Source organism: Conger conger, chromosome 2 (genome assembly GCF_963514075.1).
Source record: "Conger conger chromosome 2, fConCon1.1, whole genome shotgun sequence".
Taxonomy (NCBI): Eukaryota; Metazoa; Chordata; class Actinopteri; order Anguilliformes; family Congridae; genus Conger; species Conger conger.
This window is the reverse complement of record NC_083761.1, coordinates 79,238,933-79,260,541: the sequence shown is the minus strand read 5'-3', so window position 1 is coordinate 79,260,541 and position 21,609 is coordinate 79,238,933. Positions and strand designations below refer to the sequence as shown.

At 48.0% G+C, this 21,609-nt stretch overlaps 1 protein-coding gene across 1 annotated transcript; it reads left to right on the top strand.

Moving 5' to 3' along the window:
- Positions 1-8,481: 8,481 nt before the first annotated feature.
- On the top strand, positions 8,482-20,274 carry LOC133122988 (meteorin-like protein). Its single transcript, XM_061233320.1, has 4 exons — positions 8,482-8,875; positions 12,881-13,266; positions 18,839-18,898; positions 19,284-20,274. Exons 1-4 carry the CDS (start codon positions 8,778-8,780, stop codon positions 19,595-19,597), a joined length of 858 nt encoding a protein of 285 aa, XP_061089304.1. The 5' UTR covers positions 8,482-8,777; the 3' UTR covers positions 19,598-20,274.
- Positions 20,275-21,609: the final 1,335 nt, after the last annotated feature.

Below are 21,609 nucleotides of genomic sequence, written 5' to 3'. Positions count from 1 at the left end.
CGATTTTGGATGTGCCTCATCTTTTGCGGCGTGTGTTGAGTATTGATGGGGTAAGCTCCTGGTGTAATCGTCAGTCTTGTGTCTTGGCCCCACTCTTGACTCTCTGCGGGAGGGAGGGAGTACAGTGTGTCCCAGATTCTGTGATTGTCTTAAAATTTCTTCGAGTGATTCAAGTAAAATTCCAAAATGGAGGCTGGCAACGAAGACGGGGTTCATACTTCAGCGCTCCAGTCCCCTGCTTAGTCTAATCAACTGTAAGTCGCTTTTGAAAAATGTGTCAGCTAAATGTCAGATTATTATTATCATTAAAGCATTACCATCAGGGAAAATAAAGGGTCGCTTGAGTGGGTTTGCATTGGAAGATGGGCAGGGTTTCTGCTCTGACTGTAGTGGGTAGCTCAGGCCAGAGTCAGAGTTTGTTTTTCATAAGCACCGCGTGACAACAGCCACCACGTCACACCTCGGTTATTTACAGTATTTAGAATAAACTGAGTTAATGCAGCGATGATGTCCACATCATTCCACAGTTTTAAGAAAAGCCAGCTGAGGGACGGGGAAAGCTTTTGTTTACTGTTTTTAGAGAGTGACGTGGGCACTCAGACACGGAACTATTTGTTCTGGCTTTGCATGGATGACTCAGTCATCCTCTCCCTTAATTAACTTATTGTGCAATTTGTGAAATATCCCGATCATTGCCTGTCATTGCTGGGCAGCACGTCAAGCCCTGGTGTAAAATCCAGCTATAACCAGCATGAATCTACCAGCTACCAGCTGTTTGAAAACATAGCTTGAGCTGGTCCAACCATGTTGAGAATGGAACTGGTCTGAACAGGTCATTCAGTACACAGTTGGGGTTCAGGGCACCACATTGTTCCATTGAAAGTATAAAATAGTGGAACAGTCATAACAATTAACCCTCATGTTACGGAGGGGGAATACTGGGGTCTGTCTCTGACTCAAAAACACACAGGTGTAGTCACACACACACACACACACACACACACACACACACACACAGGTATGTTTAACATTTCATATATGCACATTCAAACATTTATAGTCTATACAATATAACACATACACACGTAGGCGTAGTGGACATTTAATTCATGCACAGACAGGTATAGTTGATGTCTCCTAGCCACCATTTGTACTTGTCTCACACATACACAGGTGAAGTTGTAACTGTCTTACACAGGTGAGGTTGTGCTTGTCTCACCCATACGCACACACACAGATGAAGGTGTAAATGTCTTGCATGTATACACACACACACATGAAGGTGTAAATATCACACACACACAGGTGAAGGTGTAAATGTCTTGCATGTACACACACACACATGAAGGTGTAAATATCACACACACACAGATGAAGGTGTAAATGTCTTGCATGTATACACACACACATGAAGGTGTAAATATCACACACACACAGGTGAAGGTGTAAATGTATTGCATGTACACACACAGGTGAAGGTGTAAATGTCACACACACAAACACAGCTGAAGGTGGAAATGTCACACACACACACACACAGGTGAAGGTGTAAATGTAAATGGTAAATGGCAGGCATTTATATAGCGCCTTTATCCAAAGTGCTGTACAATTGATGCTTCCCCATTCACCCATTCATACACACACTCACACACTGACGGCGATTGGCTGCCATGCAAGGCCCCGACCAGCTCGTCAGGAGCATTTAGGGGTTAGGTGTCTTGCTCAGTGACACTTTGACACAGCCCGGGCGGGGGATCAAACCGGCAACCCTCCGACTACCAGACGACTGCTCTTACTGCCAGAGCATGTCTTTCTCGCACACGCACACGCACACGCACACGCACACGCACACGCACACACACACACACACACACACACACACACAGGAGTGGCTCAGTGGGCCTCTCTCCGACAGCTTGTTCGGAATGGGGATCGGATCGTCGCCCCTACAGAGCGTGTGCCCGGCCGTGGATGAATGCCAGGCCCGGAACGCCCCGTCCGGACCGGACCGGGGGACACCGAGCAGGAAGGAGACCATCTGGGCCATCTCCGGTCCCGCTGCCCTTCAGGAAAAATGGCTGCTGCTGCTCCTGCAGACTGGCCTGAAAACGGGCACACTGCTCGCTGCAGTGGGGTAGGCTGCACTCTCAGAATAAAGGCGCCAAAAGTTTCCTGTGGCCGGGGTGGTACCCTATAGGTACATAAATGTGTACCCCAAGCCAGCATTTGTACCTTTTTTGGTTGGAAAATGTACTTGTTTGTACCAAAAGAGAACTTTCACTGTACTTTCAGTGTAGATCTGAATCGTTGAAATTTGATCCTTGAGGAAACAACAATGTACCTCCAGAGCGTGGTGAGGGGAGGGGTTGGGGTTTTTTCGGGAGGAGGCCTGGGAACCGCGTGTCCGCGACCCTCTCGCTGACCCGCCCCGGTGATGCCGTCCCTGAGAAAACTCTCATGTCCAGTTGGCACTTGCTCTCCACTTAGAGGTCTGAGCTGCCCTGTCCATTCTCCACACTGTTTACATAATCCCCCCCCCCCCCCCCCCTCCCTCCCCCGTGTCACTCCCATCGTCATGGAGACGGCCCACTGCCCCCAAAGGGAGCTCAGGCCAGAGTGCACATACAGTAGTGTGCAAAAATGCTTAAGCGAACCTGACCCCAAAATGGTACAACATCAAACGCGATACATCTCTTAAAATTTTAAAGCAACTACTTTTTTTTTTTTGTTACCGTCAAAATAATTCAAAAGGAAAAAGCCCTGTGCAAACATTTGGGAATCCTGTCGGTTAGTACTTTGTAACTCCTCCTTGGGCAGCTATAACAGCTTGTAAACGCTTCCTGCAGCCAGCTAAGAGTTTTTCAGTTCTCGCTTTTGGAATTTTTCCCCATTCTTCCTGGGAGAACACCTCTAGCTCAGAAATATTCTTCGGCCTGCTCCACACTCTGTCTTAACTGGAGGTACTTGATGGTTGATTTTGAGGTATGTTCTGGATCACCGTCTTGCTGGAATACCCAACCTCACCGAACTTCAATGTCTGGACTGACCTTTGAACATTAGCCTCTAGAATTTCTTCTGGACTATTTGGCAGAATCCATTCTTCCTTCCGCTCGCACAGTATTTCCTGTGCCCCCAGCTGTCACACAACCCTGAAGCATAGTGGATCCACCTCTATGCTTCACAGTTGGCAAGGTGTTATTCTCTGCAAAGGCTTTGCCCATTTTTCTCCCAAAGATACCTTCTTTGGTGGTGGCCAAAAACGTCACAGTTTTGTAGCCTTCTCCTTCTTGGTGGTAACGGACCACCGTCATTCTGAAATCCTTGGACAACTGTTTAAAGGAGCCCATGGTTGTTGACACCAGACAGAACAGCCACTGCGGTTGGATACTTTAGAAGGCACCTAGTAAATAACCTAGGTCTGGGCCTTAGTAATCATCTTAATAAAAAGTAACAAAGAATAATCCAAAAGGGTTCGCAAACTTCTGCACAGGGCCCTTTTCCTTTTTTATCATTTATGAATAGTAAAAAATGAAGATAAAAAAAGCAATCTTGCTTTAAAATTTGCAGAAAGGTCTCATGTTTAACTCATGTTTTCTTTTGATCATAGACAGATTCATTGTAACAGACATTTAAACCAGGGGTGACCAAATTTCTGCACCCCACTGTATTCCCATTTCTTAACACGTGGATTTTGCTCAGGGCCTGGCTGACCATGGTCCCAGACCGGAGAGATTATTGGTTTTCTGTTCCCTTGTGGGATATGTTACTGGGGGGGTGGGGACAGTTTTATTGATCTCTAAGGGCCAATCTGGTAGACGCAGTTTAAGCCCAGTCTTAGACTAAATTGAATGTTTAACGGAGAGCCTCCATACAAAACTGAACTTAGTCCAGGGCTAAATTTGGATCAGGGCAACATTAGCTCAGAAGGTAAGAACAGTCGTCTGGCAGTCAGAAGGTTGCTAGTTCAATCCCCTGCCCTGACTCCCTGGCTGGTAGGTGCCTTACATGGAAGCCTGTTGTGTGTGTGTGTGTGTGTGTGTGTGTGTGTGTGTGGTGTGTGTGTGTGTGTGAGAGAGAGAACGAGAGGCATTAATTGTAAAGCGCTTTGGATAAATTCATTATCCGAATGAAGTCCATTTACCATTTGATCTCCTGAGTGTGAGCCTGAGCGTCTTCCAAGAGTCCGATGTGAAACACTGAAGCACGTCCAGCGCATGGTCAGCTGAAGTAATTAATGCCTGATAATGACTCCAGTTACGCAGCCAGAGCTGGCCAGGCAAGGGGGGCCTCGTGCGTCCTCCAGCTTCTGCTTCCAGTTAGCTCGTTAGCCCAGCTGTTAGCACGATGTGACAGTTCTGCTGCATTATCCTGTCAGTGTACGAGCGGCGGCCAAAGGCTGTTCTGCTGTCACTGAAATAAAGGTTGTTCCTGTGGTCTGATGGGCCAGTGAAACGGGCTTGGTGGGTGGGCACAGTTAATTGGCTGGAAACGATGGACAGAAACCCAAATACACACCGTCTCTCCAGACCGTTAGTGTTGGGTTAAGTCGGGTGTTCAGTTGAAGCGAATTTCAGAGGCGTCTCTGGTAACCCTGAAACCAGGGTTATCTTCCTGCCGACTAAAATGGATGAGCAGACTATCAGAAGCCAAAAGAAGCCAAAAGATATGAAGCCAATGGGCATAGTAACCTTTTGAATAGTAGCACTGTTTAAAACAAATATTATCGATATTCTTATGAGATTTAGATTAGAGTTTAATACATATTATTTTTTACATCTCAAAATTGTATCTATTTTATTTAGCCCATGTAAAGAACTTTGAATTATCTTTGTGTATTAAATGTGCTATATAAATAAACTCAGCTTATTGACTCCATTGCTTTCAGCGATCAATAGTGATTGTTGCATCAGAGCATTCAGTGAAGAACCTTCAAATAGCATATTTGTGAACTCACACCTTAAAGAGTCAAGGTGTCTATAGATAGATCGGTGGGTAGAACTCGCCTCAATCACCACCAATGTGTAGCACCCACTTGGGTGATGCACGGCTGCCATTTTGAGACAGAACACTCTCCACACACCAGCTGAGGTAGAGAGGGAGAGAACAATGTTTTGCCAATTGAATCGGGATAATTACGTGGCAGGTTGAAAGGGAATTCTTGCACGGCTTGGGAATTTAGCCAGGACACCAGGGAACCCCTCTACTCTTTGCCAAGAGTGCCATAAGATCTTGACCACAGTCAGTATGAGGCAATTGACTTCACATGTCGTAAATCGCACCTGAACCATAGGTAGCATAGGAGAAACTAGGTAGCTTGGGTATAGGGACAGGTGAGGCTAAACATTTCCTTCTTCAAATTGCGAGCTTAATTTAAATTAAATTTAAACCTCCAAGAATTTGAGTGATTTGACAAAGAATGTTTTCAAACTCAAAAGAACTTATTAAGACATCACCGTAAAGTAAATCATAATAACGTGTGATGGCTCCCTGGATGTAACCGCTTTAAAACTCTCAGCAGAGCTTGGAGGTATTTACAACGGGGATAAAGCCTGTTTCTTTCAATTAGGGGGCGAACTTTGGAGTGGATGACCTGCAGGGTTCCCTGGGCCTGGTCCCAGGGGCGCGCCGTGTGATCTGGTTTTCGTTAACTCTGAAGCTGAACTCTCAAATGGCTAGAGCCGTTCGCTGAATCCCGACCTGACGTTTGACATCTCTTGACAGGTATGCGCGGTTGGTACTTTAGGACAGAGATGTGCTTGATATGCCCACAGTGTTTGTGGAAACATGCAAGCGACTCTCGAACCGCCCTGCGGTCTGAGATCAATTTCTCTAATCAAATGGCCAGTTGACTCTGACATGCAAGGGCCAGACAAATTTCAGACAAAGACCTTTGCTTGTATTTCATTTTAGCAAAAGAGTTCAAAGACTCAAAGCAGATAACATAGACATGATCAAGATCTTTATAAAACCTTAATAAAAGCATTTGGAAGAACACCAAGAACACAGTGCACTACCAAGACAAGGCTAAATACCAATCCCTCTCAGGCCCTAATCCTAAATATTTAATAGAACGTGATGTATCAGCTGCAGAGGAGTGAGACATCAAAGCTTGTATAGGTTTTCAGTAACGTTTCCCTCCCCCACTGGTCCTTGGTTTTTCTTTCTCGACAAAAAGCTTAGAGTGTGACCGAAACGTGTGTGTGTGTGTGTGCGTGTGCGCGCGCATGTGTGTAGGCTATAGTAGGGCGAGTGCTAAAGTGTGGGGCTCGCGAGCGGGAGGAATGCGCGTGTTCCATAAGCAGTTCATGATGGCAGCAAAAGCGTTCCGTCTGTCAGCGAGTTTGAGAAGACCCAGGTGACACGGGCAGGATAAAGATGAAAAAAAAATCTCCACGGGCCGGGTCAAAGGGTCGGGGTGTCTAAATATTTGAAAAGTCAGAAAAGTGGCGAGCCAAACACAGATCACAGCAGCCTCAATATAAAAGGTTTATGCAGAAGACGGTATTCGCCGGATGCTTAACTTGGTTGAGATGATTTATAAAGGATTATTAGGATAATCACAGCGTGATCATTTTTAGGCTTGTTTCTAAAATATATTAATTGGGATTTCAACAAGTAATCTCGTAACTTTAACCGGAACGTATAGCTATGCGTGGGTCTACTGAGTGAAAATATGGCTACTATATTTTGAAATAGGCCTTTTAGTATAAATTAGCCATACTGATCAAAAAAAGGGGGGAAAAAGATGGTTCAAATATCTTCACTTGTGTGTCGTATAAGTCGCGTTGGTCCAAGGTTTTAAATCACATGCAGTTAAATCTTCTGGATGTGTGTCGCATTGTTGACGTTTACGCCCACTCTCGTCGGCATGCTACGAGATACGTTACATTGATGGAGCTGTCCGGCGGAATGTCGAGCGCTCGATACATTTGTTGCCGTTTGGATTTTCTCACGGGAAAGGTTGGCCAGTGTGCCGCCGTCATCCGCCTGCTAGTTCAGCGAGTGGTCTTGAGTTGCTTTTGGACTCCAGCCGCGACGCTTTCGTTCAAACAACCCTCCCTACCTGTATGTTATGCCGCGACGAACCGTGCCTTCTCCGTTCCTGCTTGTTAATACTAGCATACATTATGTAGCCTACTACAGTTAGGCCCACAAATATTGGCACCCTGGATATGCATTCATACAAATACTGTAGAAAATACGAACATTGCTGATACTGAAACGTATTGCTGACACTGAAAATATTGTCATTTCGCGAAAAATGTTCTGACAACCGAAATAACAAATTTTCCCAATTATAAGTTGACTGCGGATTTTAAAAATAGGCTCCACAGTTATCGCCACCCCTGTGATTAGTTATTGGTAGAGCCTCCTCTTGCACAAACAAAGGCACTGCACCTTCCCTAGTTTGGAGGGAACCGGTCATGCAGAACCGTTTAATACGCTATATATGATATGTTTAGGTTTGTGCTTATGGGCTGCCCTCTTCAATTGAGACCACATGTTTTCGCCTGCATTTAAGCCTGCACTACGAAGATGGCCATTGCAAAACATTGATTTTGTTTTCAAAGAATAATTTCTGTGTTGATTTTATGGTACGTTTGGGATCATTGTCTTGTTGGAAGAGCCAACTGTAGTCTCAGCCTTCTGGCAGCAGCAACCAGGTTTTTGGCTTAAATTTCCTGGTACTTAGTGGATTTAAATATGCCATTGACCTTAGCAAATAATCAATGATCCACAGCCATTTTTAACAGTAGATATGAAGTGTGTTTCCTTGTAAAGCCTTCCAACAGTGTGCACATCTAGTCATAATTCAAAGTGCAGGCACTTGCAGTTGTTGGTTATTCAAAGTAAGGTCTTTATTTGCAAAGTCATTCCAAAACGCTGGTATGGACAGGTATAATGATTGCTGTAGAGGTGTTTTGTGGTTGATTTTGAGATTTGCTACCCCAAGAAGTGACCCTAAGAAGCAACTAAACTCTAAATGGTTCTTGACGGCTGTTAGACAATTATTCAATTATTGCATATTTCTATACTTTTAAATACATTTGTATTTCCTGCATTTAACAGATGCTATGTTCTGGCCTTAGTTAGCTACGGGAATGTTGCAGGGAGCCACTTGCAATATTAATCATTTAGATTATGCAACTGATATGTAAAGATAATCGTAAAGCCCAAAATCATCCATAACGGACTAGTATGACCCTAATAATAACACAAATGTGCTGCCCCTGTAAGATAGACGTACCTGGTTCTTAGAAATTTTCATTTTCAAAATGCGAACCAGGAACACGGTAACGCGTCTTTGGGTATTTTGTAATTATGCTTACAGCGTAATGCGTATTAATATAGATTGGCTCTCAGCCGACAGACAGGCACAAGAGTCAGCGAGTAGGCGTGTCTCGGACGGAGCATTGCTGTCATAATCGCCCAGTCATCTGGCTGAAGAGGCGGTGACGTGGAGTGGAAGTCGAGTGAAAAAAAAAGAAAAAGCAAAAAAAAAAGAAAGAAAACGTTCAACAGGCTACACTTCTCTTCAGGAACGTAGTGCTGCTAAAGGGGGCATTGAAATGAGAGCCAACGCCGCAAATCACATCATCTCAGTTTTAGAGAAGAAGCGCTCCCACACGCGACTGCAATGTAGTTGAAGTGGGGGGGGCGGGGGGTTGAAGGAAATCTCGTTTGGGGAGTATTCGACGCGGTGGATTTTCTTTGCCCAAGGAAGACGAAAGGGAGACGGACTGAAGTTTTCGGGTGCCAGTGCGGGGAGCCCGATCATGCTGTCACCGTTTTTAGCTTACTTTGTGGCGGTGCTGCTGCTGTGCCGGGTAGCCTTCTCACAGTACTCAAGCGATCAGTGCAGTTGGAGGGGAAGGTAAGTCGTTTATTCGAATACGATTTGACATCATTGACATTTCACATGAAACCACGGTTGCCTAGACTACCGTGTGGATTTCATTGGAATTACGTGTGTGTGTGTGTGTGTGTGTGTGTGTGTGTGTGTGTGTGTGTGTGTGTGTGCGTGAGTGCGTGAGTGTGTGTGTGTGTGTGTTTTTCTTATTTTATTTGTATTTCTTAATGGGCAAAGTATTTCAGTGACAAAATGTTATGTCTACTTTTTAATCATACTTTTTGGTTTAAGTTGAATTGAACAATCTTCTAGTGTAGACGGCGTGCGCTCTTTAAGAACCGTAGTGCATCCGAGTTGAGCAGTGAAAGAAGCACTTGTGTTTAAAATAGTTGTTGAGGTCATATCTAGCCTACGTTTTCTTGAATGTAAGGCTAATCGGTGCGGTCGATGCACTACTCTGCGCGATTGATCGTATCGCCTATTCGCAGACGTGGGATTGGTAAACCGAGGCCTCCGGTATCTGTCAAAGTGAAATGCATGGAAACTGATAAACCACATAGGTCGTTTATCTGGGCTCAGTGTCCGGTATTTTGCTGCGATAGGCGGTGTTGTGTGACATGCCAGTAAATTGAGGCGGAATTGCCGCACGCGCCACACTAACACCTGTAACTGCGTCTTCGTTTAAGATCGTAAAGCTCACCCTCCCCTCCCTTCAGTCATCAAAATGCAACCACACTTCTGACCTTCAAATCTCTTTACAGTATCGCCTTGTGCAATTGTTTTCCCTGTTTGTTAAATGTTTTTATTATTTTATTTTATTTTTTTGTTTCTCCTGCTGTTAGTTATTTCTGGGTAGGAATAGCGTTGCCTTCATGTGTCATAAAACCATTTTGATTGGTTCTTAATAAAGTAACTCTAAAAATACTGAAATACTGAATACTGTTTTTTTTATTTTTTTTATACATTATTTGTGGAAACGAGATGCAATGTTCGTCCAAGTAGCCTAGGCTATGTCACTTTTCAGTCTTTGGCGGATTTTAGCCTAATCTGTGTGAAGTCCTTGACGGGGAATTTAACATACACGAGAGATCACATTGTATTTTTCCATGTCAAAACAGTGAGCTGGCGTTAACAACAAACGCAATTTCCGTATTAGTGATCTAAATTACCTTCATGGTGACATTGTGGTTTACGAAAGAGACGTGTTGGTGCTGGTTTATATAATTTAAATTGTATTTGCCATGGGCCCAGATCTACTGCAAAACACTGCCCATGGTCACATATGCTTAAATCTAGGCCCATTGAACATGAACATAATTACCTAAATGTGTTCTATGGGCACACTTTTAACTAGGCTATGGAAGTGTGTCGTTGCTTGAAATCTTATCAGGAAATCTAATCTCAAGTGCAGAATTCAGAAATATTTAAATAAACTAAAACCCCGCGCAGTTTGGTTATGGTAGATAGTTTCTCCTCACGTTATGCACAGTATATGCTACCTACTGCTATTCAGAAATATAGATTGTTACACTAAATAGCTCCTCCGTGGAAAATAAACCAGTTTCGCGAGGAAATAATATTCATGAGACAAGAAGATCCAACTATTTGAGAAACGATTAGTCTGTTCAGTGCAATTTTCCTAATTTGCGAAAAAGTATATTTAAATTAAGGATTAAAAAGAAAAAACGCAAATTATTCTGGATTATGGTGTTATTCGCGCACTGCTTGTACTTGAATGGTTTCAATTTATCGTCTTAACTTCTCTCCCAGTTTAAAATAGGCTGTAGCATCAGTTAAACATCACCACCATCTCTCTCTGTGAGACGAGGTATGCACTCGTATTATATAAAAAAAATTATCTACCTCAACGAATCTCGGTATTGTTCAATTAAGACGCCTGGAATGAAAAATTAGCAAGCAGATGTTTTGCTTGAAAACAAAATGTGTATGATCTTTGCTATATGATCTTCTTAAAGCGTTGGCGTTTAAATAAAAACAAAAATAATCGTTTCCAAGTAGGTGCACTTGGCATTAAGGTGCCTATACGTAGGCTACGTAAGGCGCAGTGGAAACCAGAATTTAAACTGATTTTAAATTCTGGGTTCCAGAATTTGCTCAATTTCAAGTAATCGATGATTCAAATGGATCATAGAATGTCGTCGATGAGGCTAATGTGCATACAGTTCCACGGCACACGTTTGTATTAATCGGGTCGTCCAGTAAGTGCTGTAACATCTGCTTTAAAAAGAAAAAAGAAAAAGAAACGTCCCAAGGAGGCAACATTCCTATTGCAACACTTTGGTCGAGCGTTGAGAAACAAGAGTTTCGGAAAACATAATGGCAGTGTGTCCGCGGAGATTAGTAGCTGAACCGTGCGCGCATGTGACCGGTCATGCTGCCAGGCGCACGGAGGGGGTGTGTGTGTGTTTGGGGGGGTGTACCTTGTGTAAGATATTAACCACACACACACACTTTTCCCCTCTGTTACAACTACCTCGCGCCGTGCATAGGCTGCTGCTTGGCTGCGGTCCAACAGGAACAAGTAGAGGCACAATTATTGTTGTATTTTTTTTTTTTAAAGCAGGCATCCGATTCCTCTGATGTGGCGTTTACTAAGAGCGCCGTAATAAAATTAATTTCACAGCCCGTGTTGCAGTTTTACGACGTCGTCTAACAAGTTTTAATCACTTCTCGGCTGATTAACCGCGAAGCAAGTAAGCATAAGCAAGTCCGCCATACTCGACGTACGGAACGCGTCTCCCCAGATAAACAGGCTCATATCTTCCCGCAGTGTCCGCAACATCACTTAGACCCTATCAAAATAGATAATGCCATAGCCATAGAACGGGTTGCACCCTCAGAACGGTGAACCGCTAGCGATAAGAACCTGCCAGCGATGGAGTTGATGTTCGCTTTCGTTTTGAGTGTCTTCAGTTTGTCAGCCAGATATGCCCGTCTCTTCCACTAGGCGGCGCTTAGTAGCGTTTATATTTATTTATAATGTAAAAACTATATGTGCGTACAATTTAGCAAATGCTATTTTTATTATTATAATTGTTTTTGGTGGTGCTGTAGTTTGGTGCGTGGTGGGCGGTGGGGCCTTGGTAATAACATTTTATTGGTTTTGTCAGAGAGATTTTAAAACTAGCCTATGAAAATATAGTCCTGACTTAAGCAGAATAAGCCGGAGAGGCTCTTTGTGGTACATCAGCGGGTCTGTCCAGGTTGTGTAGTCCTTGACGGACTAATGGGAATTATTTCCTGCTTGTGGCCTTGGAGCGTTGACTAGGACACCAAACTCTGGCTTTCGTTTCCCATTTCCATTCTGCATGGTGCTGAGCCAGTTTAAAGAGGTTTAGTTATTATTGCTTTCCTGGGGATTTAAAGATGGCTGCCTGAGGGTTTTGGGGGTTGGTTGGACCGACGTGGCAGGACAGTTGTTTGAGTGATGAGTGGGGCAGGGGTGGGAACAGGGGAGATACGCGATACGATTTTACTTGACTGTCTGTTTGTTCAGAAAGTGCTGAGTGTTCCGCATAATCGCAAAAGACAAACGTAGCACTACAAACGATATTAACAGGAAATGCATATTTAAAGCAACAACAAAAAAACATGCTCTCTAGGGCACCCCTAGATGCTCTGGGGTACGGGAGGAGAAGGGTCAGGGTGGGGAGTAGGTGATGTTGCTGTGTGTAGGGAAAAAATAGGAAAATTATTTGACAAGCTTTGACAAGCCTTTGGCTGTCATTAATCTGCGTGATGCTGAGCTTGTTTTAAAGTGTTGTATCGATCGCTCCCTTTCTGTGGGATTTAAATATGGCTGGGTGGGGTGTATGGGTTGCTGTTATTTGAGCAGAGTGATGCTGGGGAATGGGGGGGCTGGGGGTAGGGTATGGGCTTTGGGGTACGACAGGGCAGGGTTTGGGGTGGTGAATGAATGGATGATATTATGTAAAAAAATAAAATAAATGATTTGACAAAATGGCCGCCTGACAAAATGGCCGTCCCCCGGCCCCCTCTCTCCCCCAGCGGCCTGACCCACGAGGCGCACGCGCGGGACGTGGAGCAGGTGTACCTGCGCTGCGCGCAGGGCTCCCTGGAGTGGCTGTACCCCACGGGCGCCATCATCGTCAACCTGCGGCCCAACACGGCGCCGGCGCCCGGCGGGCCCCGCAGCGTCTGCGTCAAGCCCGCGGCGGACTCGCGCGGCGCCAACGTGTACCTGGAGCGCGGCGGCGACCTGCGCCTGCTGCTGCCGGAGGCCGACCCCGCCCCCGCCGTCCTCTGCTTCGGCCTCCAGGAGGGGGCGCTGTTCGTCGAGGCCGTGCCCCACCGCGACATCAGCCGCCGCATCACCTCCTTCCAGTACCAGCTGTTCGACGACAGGCAGGCGGCCGAACTGCGCTCCCTCTCCGGTAAGAGGGGGCTGTTTTTTTTACGTACCCCCTTTCGGTTCCCCCCCAGCCCCCCCCGTCTGAGAGGCTCCGCGCAAAGCCCCCGGGGTTTCGGCTTCGGATGATAAGACTCAGAAGGGTTTTAATAGGGCCGGGCTTGTTCGGAAAACCATTTCCCACACGTCGTGACCTGTGTTTTTTTTTGCACGATCGTAAGATGACGTTGCTGAATGCTGACACTGAGAGCTGACCACGGGAGGTGGCGGTGCAGGTGGTGCTGGCGGGGTCAGGGTCACTGCTCGTTGTGAATGTTTTGTGGGCGTTGCTAAATGGTAAAAAAAAAAAAAGGTAAATGGTAGGCATTCATATAACGCCTTTATCCGAAGTACTGTACAATTGATGCTTCTCATTCACCCATTCATACACACACTCACACACCAAGGGCGATTGGCTGCCATGCAAAGCACCGACCAGTTCATCAGGAGCATTTGGGGGCGTCTTGCTCAGGGACACTTCGACACACCCAGGGCGGAATCGAACCGCCGACCCTCCGACCTTACGACTGCTCTTACCGCCTGAGCCGATGTGGGAAAACCCCTGAAACGCAGGAAGAGCACTGATGTGTGTGAAAATAGTTCGCGTTTCGGCCATGTCTTTCGGTGAGGGCCACGGTGCCCGTTTGTGAAACGCTGGTCTGCTCAGGGGGGAACCTGCCTGGTTACGGCTTTGTCCTCCTTCCCAACGAGAGGCACTCTGCAGATGTGCACCATCACCGCGGTTACCTGGCGACCCTGGGGGTGTAGCTGTGTAAAGAGAACACATGGTGATACGTTAGCATCCCGGATAATACAGTACAGTACAGTATTGGCGTTTGACAGACGCTCTTATCCAGAGTGACGCACAGTTGATTAGACTAAGCAGGAGATAATCCTCCCCTGGAGCAATGCAGCATTAAGGGCCTTGCTCAAGGGCCCAACGGCTGTGCAGATCTTATTGTGGCTACACCGGGATTCGAACCCCCGACCTTGCGGGTCCCAGTCATTTACCTTAACCACTACGCTACAGGCCGCCCCACGCAGGTCAGGTCAGGGCCCCCCTCTCCTCTCCACGTTCGGTTTCGGGTTTCCCCTCCGAGAAGGGTTCTGGTGTTTGCTTTGACGTGCTGGGAGCTTTGGGGGGTGTGGAGGGAGGAGGACGTTTGGTTTTGGGGGGAGGGGGATGGGGAGGGGGGGTTGTGTTTAGGTTGATTTATCCCACCCTTTTGAAGTGCGGTTGCGGTCATCGTCCTGTTCGTTGTTTGACCTCGGCATTGTGAGACTTTAAGCGGCGCGGGGGCTTATTCACGGGGCTAGGATCCTGCGGGACTGCCTGGGTAAACAAACATGGTGAAGGCAGATGAAGGGCCGGGGGGGATTAGCAACAGGTACAAATTGTCCCCCTTTTGACATGAAAGAGGCCTTTGTGTGCTGGACCTGGGTCTCCTCTGGTCTAGCCAGACTGCCCGTCCCAAAACCAAGAGCCCTGGCTGTCCAGGAGCGACATCTGGGTAGAGTGGGGTGGGGTGGGGTGGGGTGGGGTGGGGTGGGGGCAGGACCTGCACCAGGGGGCAGTCAGCCAATCACAGAATCCACACCAGGGGGCAGTCAGCCAATCACAGGACCCACACCAGGAGGCAGTCAGCCAATCACAGCTGCACCAGCCTCCTGCCAGCCCGCCGCTATGAAAACACTTAGTTTATGGAAACGTCTAGTGGGTCACTGTGAGTGTGAATGTGAACATTGTACCGTACAAGTGCAGGTAAACCAGGGGCGGAGCTTAGGCCTGCCACTGCGTTCTGCTGTCGATATCGTCTGCCTGGTTTATGTTTGCTTTCCGGAACAATCTTCTACATCTGGAAGTCAATAATTGCACACAGATTTATAACAAGCAAACCTTTGTCGCCGTTTAACAACTCGGGTCTTTTGAGCGGATGCTGGAGCGGCTGTGGAACAGCTTTTCGGTGGGTCACCGAGCAGCCATCCCGCGGTGAAAGGCCGTGGCTGGCCCGTGGGCTGCTGGGACTGCACAGGCCAAGCATTGGCCTGAACACATGGTAAATGGTTGGCATTTATATAGCGCCTTTAATCCAAAGCGCTGTACAATTGATGCTTCTCATTCACCCATTCATACACACACTCGCACACCGACGGCGATTGGCTGCCATGCAAGGCGCCGACCAGCTTGTAAGGAGCATTTGGGGGTTAGGTGTCTTGCTCAGGGACACTTCGACACAGCCCGGGCGGGGGATCGAACCGGCAACCCTCCGACTGCCAGACGACTGCTCTTACTGCCTGAGCCATGTCGCCCACATGCATGTCCACCTAATGCAGGCATTAGGTCATATCGCTGCACTCAGTTACAGTGTTGTGACCAAGTGGAAAATAATATGGAGATGCATGAATTCAGTTGTGAAACTGTGATAACGGGACGGTCCATAACATCCAGGTCGGGTCTGTTTCCGCTCTCTGAATCTGCTGTAGTGGGATGTTACTGGGGTGGGGTGGGGGCTGAAGTGGTGGCCAGACTTTGGGAAACTACTTCCAGTGCTCTTGTGGTTACAGTTTCCCCCGAACCCCACTGAATGTGCTGTATATCCATCTCTGCTGAACCTTTTCTCCCTCTCCCTCTCTCTCCCTCTCTCCCTCTCTCTCTGTCTCTCTATCTCTCTCCCTCTCTCTCTTTCCCTCTCCCTCTCCCTCTCCCTCCCTCTCTCTCTCCCTCTCTCCCTCTCTCTCTGTCTCTTTGTCTCTTTTTATCCCTCATTCTTTCTCTTTCTTTTTCTCTTTGTTTCTCTGTCTTTCTCTATTTTTCTCTATCTCTCTCTGTCTGTTTCTCTTACTCTCTCATCCCTGAGTGTGCATTTTTGTGGCTCTGATCCGATGTATTAATGTGGATGCAGCCCTGTGTGTCTGATTCAGCCAGGCCTGTTTCAGTGCTGACAGACAGACAGACGGTGGTTTCCTGTGGGGCTGATCAGAGAGGGTCTAAAGCTTGGCTGTTTTATCGTGCGTAAACAGACCGTCGCATACCTGTGGTTCTGGTGGAAGGTGAGACCATACGTTCCTGCGGTTCTGATCCAAACGAGCCCGCTTTAATGTGGGCCGAGACACAGTGCATTTCTGTGGTTCCGATCCAGTGGTTTCATGTGGAGACATTACCACCATGGCTGGTGTGGCCCAGATATTCGTGTTTTAACCCTTTAAGGTGTGAGGTCACGCACGGGATTAGAACGTTCTTCACCAAACATTCTAATGCTGATGTCACAATCGCTGCTGGTGACTGAAAGAACTCTAGAAGTTCTAGAACACTAACACTGATTTAGAATATTGGAGAAAAGAAAGTTTCACAGAACCTGCTCTTCAAAGGGTTAACGGAGATGGAGAGATGGTGAATTCTTGCGGTCTCGAGGCGAGCGGGGCCTGTTTAAATCTGAACGGAAAGACGGCACATTTCTGTGGTTCCGAGGCGAGCGAGGCTGTTTAAATGTGGCGGGGAGAGGAGCGTTTGATGTGCGGTGGTGCGCGGATGGGCGGCTCTGAAAAGCGGCGGTATTTGCCCCTCTCTCAGAGAGAACTGCCCCCAGCTTTCAGCAGGCTCCAGGATATCTGCTCTCTGGAGACAGGCCCGGGTGTTTCCCAGCTGCAGCCCGGCCCGTGGCTGCCTGACCTCTGACCCCTGAACTCTGACCCCTCGGGGGGGGGGCACAGCTGTGTTAAAAATAATGTGCCCCCTCCCTCCCTCCCAGCCAGGCTCCAGGCTGTCGTGATAAGAGGCTATTTTTGACGTGTGCTTTCTGCAGTGCTGCGTGTTGGTTTGTCAGTACCATAACCACCTGAACATGAACATCCATTTTTATGACGGGATGTATACTAAGGCAAGGCTAGTCACCCTGGTACATCATGGAATATATTAATACAAAGTCAATATTATTCTTCCTTCTAACATATCTGGCAACCCAGTCCTTGGTGGATTTTCCTCTTACAACCCCCCGCCCTCCAAAACAAGGTGAATTGTCGGAGGAAAGGTTTGTTAATTGTCAGCGGAAAGGTGTGTTCATTCTCAGAGGAAAAGTGTGTTTTGGAGGCAGCTCTGAACCTCGGCCTGAGGGTGATCTACGACTTAAAAAAAAATAATAAAGTGGGGCTGAGTGTGTGCCAGCAGGCCATGGCTGCTCCCTGTGGCGAATGCCTTTGCATTACATTCAGGCTTCTAGCAGACGCCCTTATCCAGACCAATACTGCTTCAGGTAGCCCTCCGTGACACAACCCACAGTGTGATTTTATTCATAACCCGTAACACGTCACAATAAAACGGCAAAGGTTTGGAGGCGTTGCCTCACGTGCGTGACGTCGCATGGACGAGTGCTGAAGAACGAGGAAAGGCAAAGAGAATTAAAGTGTGTGGTCTTGAGATATGTTTTGAAAGTTAAGTGCCATTGTAGGCGTGATGGGCAGATTGAGTGTTTTCAGGAATGTGTGGGCAGAATGTGCCTGAACGTTCTAATGCTGATGTCATAATCGCTACTGGCGACCGGAAGCAGTGGAGTTCTAGAACACTGACAGAAGATAGGATGTTCGATTCTCAGCGCGCGGTTCAAGTGAATTTAGCTGTATTAGCATGACGGAAGTGTGAGACTATATGTAATGATTGTAACAATTAGCATCATAAAGAATCTACAGGGCCTGTTTACCTATGCATACCTACATACCTTCCCCCTTGCTTCTACCTCTTTACTCTATCTTCTCTAGTTTCAGAGTCTGGTTCCTCTTAAATTTATGCCAGGTGAGTCTGGTGAGATTGACAGGATTTAGCAGCAGTTTGTTTCAAAGCAGCTCAGTTATGCGTTTGGTTAAGGGGCGGGGGGCTGGGGGCTGGGGGCTGGGGGGGGCTGGGGGCTGGGGGTAGCCTGAGTCCTTGCGTCCTTGAGCCCCCCCCCCCTTAATTGAGAGGCCAGGTCACAGGTTGCTGCTTGGCTGGTTTTAGAGGAAGCTCCTGGACTGATGGGGTGGGGGTGGTGGTGGGGGTGAGAGCCTCCGTTCTGAAGTGCTGGAGGAGGGCTGCTCTGAGCGGGCTGGGGGAGGGGGGGTGTGAGTGTGTTTTAAAAACCCCTCACCCCCTCCACGGACTGCTGCCCGTCACGCTTACTCCTGTCCTGCCCTGGAAATAAATAAGAGACTCAGAGAAGGGGAACTAATGAGTCTGAGCTCAAGAAGGAGCACTGCGTTCACTCTGTGTGTGTGTGTGTGTGTGTGTGTGTGTGTGTGCGCGTGTGTATGTGTTTACACACCTCTGCGTGTGTGTGCATGTGTGTGTGCGCACGTGTGTATGTGTTTACACACCTCTGTGTGTGTGTGTGTGTGTGTGTGTGTGTGTGTGTGTTGTGTGTGCGAGTATGTGTGCACGCGTGTGAGTGCATGCGTATGTCTGTCTGTGTGTGTGTGCTTGTGAAAGATTTGTGATCTGTGTAACTGAGTTACACGGAGGAACATTATGCGTAGAACGCATCTTTAATCTCTCTCTCTCTCTCTCTCTCTCTCTCTCTCTCTGTCCCCAGCTCCCTGTCAGCCTTGCAGTGGTGCAGAGATCCTTCTGGCCGTGTGCACCAGTGACTTCGGTAAGCACCCCACCCTGCCCCTGCCCCTGTCCCTGTCCCTGTCCCTGTCCCTGCCCCTGTCCCTGTCCCTGTCCCTGCCCCTGTCCCTGCCCCTGCCCCTGCCCCTGCCCCTGTCCCTGTCCCTGCCCCTGCCCCTGTACCTGCCCCTGCCCCTGCTCCTGCTCCTGCCCCTGCCCCTGCCCCTGCCCCTGCCCCTGCCCCTGCCCCTGCCCCCGTCCCCGTCCCTGCCCCTGCCCCGTAAGGCTGTCCATCAGAGCAGCCCAGAAGTGTGCTGTCCAGCAGAAGCTGCATTTCTAATGGGAGCAGTGGAATTCTGGGACATGTAACTCACTGTCTAATAACTCCCTTTCTCTCTCTCCCTCTCCCTCTCTCCCCCTCCCCCCAGCTGGACGGGGCAGTATCCAGGCTGTAGAGCAGGAGGCCGGGCAGGCGGTGGTGTTGGTGAGGATGAGTGCGGTGTTCAGGCAGAAGAGCCGGGTGTTCAGCTCGGCGGGAGGGCGGGGCAGACGTTGGGTGGGGCGGGTGAAGACTCCTCTCCAGTGCGGGGCGAAGCCGGGGGAGGGGGAGTTCCTCTTCACCGGGACGGTGCGTTTCGGGGAGCCCTGGCTGGGGTGCGCCCCGCGGTACAGGGACTTCCTGCAGCTGTACCGGGACGCTGTGACGCAGGGCACCAATCCCTGCCACATAGACACGGACTGAGGCGCTAGCCGCTCCGCTAACGTGCTAATGCCGGGATCGCCGCGCTCCCGGGACGGGGAGGGGGCTTCCGGAGGGGCCATGGACACACACCCACCCCCCCCTCCCCTCAGTCTTACCGCTCTGTCTGACAGAGCCCAAAGCTCTTAAATGTTGCCTAGCAACGCAATCAGCTGGACTGTGTCTTTTTGTGTTTGGGGTTGTTTTTCTCTCTCTCTCTCTCTCTCTCTCTCTCTCTCTCTCTCTGAAGCCGCATCCATTCCAATCTGGAATGTCTTAAGACTGCCATTTTTTTTTTGGGAGGAGGGACGCTGTAGCCGCCGATGACGATGTTGCCGTTGACAACCGTGGCAGTAGCGCTCACACACACACACACACACACACACACACACACCCGTACTCCGTCGCAGCAGCCGCTGGTGTGAGTGTGAAAGAACATTGCCAGTGCTTTGTTAAAAAGCTTGATGTACAGTGTGAAGTTGTTTCTTATGTCAGAAATGGACAGCTTGCAGCAGATACTGCTGTTTTGCTTTGTTGTTTTATTGTTGTTGTTTTATTGTTGTTGTTTTGTTTTTTTCTAAAGAAAAGTGCAATTGCAGTCTGTGATTTTTCTTCAGGCTGGAGAATTGTGAAGAGATAAAAGTTGTGTTTTTCCAGAGAATAAAAACATCTTCCTGGAACATTTCCTGCGTGTGTGTGTGTGTGTGTGTGTGTGTGTGTGTGCTTACCTCCCAAAAATTATCTTGCTCTGAGTGCTAAGGAATGCAGTGAATGTCAATGCAGAATTAATAATTAACCACCTTCACAGGACCTGTGTGTGTGTGTTTGTGTGTGTGTGTGTATTGTTTGTATGGGTTATATATTGTATATATTGTTTGTACTGGTATGTGTGCGTGAGTTTATGAAAGCAGTACCACTTTCTTCAGGGAAGAGATGAAGATAAGGACCTGCCAGGGTCATCAGTCAAGCAGGACACGTCTGGCCACCTCCGGGCTGAATGGAGGAGGACGTGATGCCATCAGAGGAGGGGTGTAATGCTTGGTGTAAACTTAAACCATTCATTAAAAATGCAATAAATTAAGTGTAATGATGCCTCACAACATCACTGCTGAACTGACATCACACTGACCTGTCCCCCTGTCCCCCCCCCATGGCTTACAGTCACAGACCTGGTATTAAGACGCCTGTAGCCTAGTGGCTAAGGTACATGAGTGGGACAGCCTGTAGCCTAGTGGCTAAGGTACATGACTGGGGCAGCCTGTAGCCTAGTGGCTAAGGTACATGACTGGGGCAGCCTGTAGCCTAGTGGCTAAGGTACATGACTGGGGCAGCCTGTAGCCTAGTGGCTAAGGTACATGACTGGGACAGCCTGTAGCCTAGTGGCTAAGGTACATGACTGGGACAGCCTGTAGCCTAGTGGCTAAGGTACATGACTGGGGCAGCCTGTAGCCTAGTGGCTAAGGTGAATGACTGGGACAGCCTGGAGCCTAGTGGCTAAGGTGAATGACTGGGACCCGGAAGGTTGGTGGGTCAAGCCCTTGTGTAGCCACAATAAGATCTGCACAGCCGTCGGGCCCTTGAGCAAGGCCCTTAACCCTGCATTGCTCCAGGGGGGGATTGTCCCCTGCTTAGTCTAATCAACTATAAGTTGCTTTAGATAAAAGTGTCAGCTAAATAGCAAATTATTCTTATTGTATTATTCGATCTTGTGATCGTGATGTTGAGTAGACTTTCTATGTTACATGGATTGAGAGTGGCGATGGCCATCCAGGTCACGTACACATCAGTGACTAATGCTGGCAGAGGAGCGTGTATAAATCCTCCATTTTAGAGACTGATGCCTAAAGTGGGAAGGCTCCAGGGCCTGGTGGAAGTGCCTTGTGTGGTTTGAATGTGTTTTTTGTTGAGTTTCTTTGGGAGGGGGGTGGTAGGGGGTCAGTTAATTTCCCCTGCCCTGGTTTCCGTGGTACCTGCGGGTACACATGCACGGCTGTGTGTCCCGGGCCCAGTCAAAG

What these genes read in the sequence shown, in the direction of transcription:
- LOC133122988 (XM_061233320.1), top strand. Translation starts at nt 8,778, where the DNA reads ATGCTGTCACCGTTTTTAGCTTACTTTGTGGCGGTGCTGCTGCTGTGC. An exon ending in CGAACTGCGCTCCCTCTCCG is followed by an intron (nt 13,267 to 18,838) that starts GTAAGAGGGGGC and finishes CTCTGTCCCCAG; the next exon opens with CTCCCTGTCAGCCTTGCAGT. An exon ending in CGTGTGCACCAGTGACTTCG is followed by an intron (nt 18,899 to 19,283) that starts GTAAGCACCCCA and finishes CCCTCCCCCCAG; the next exon opens with CTGGACGGGGCAGTATCCAG.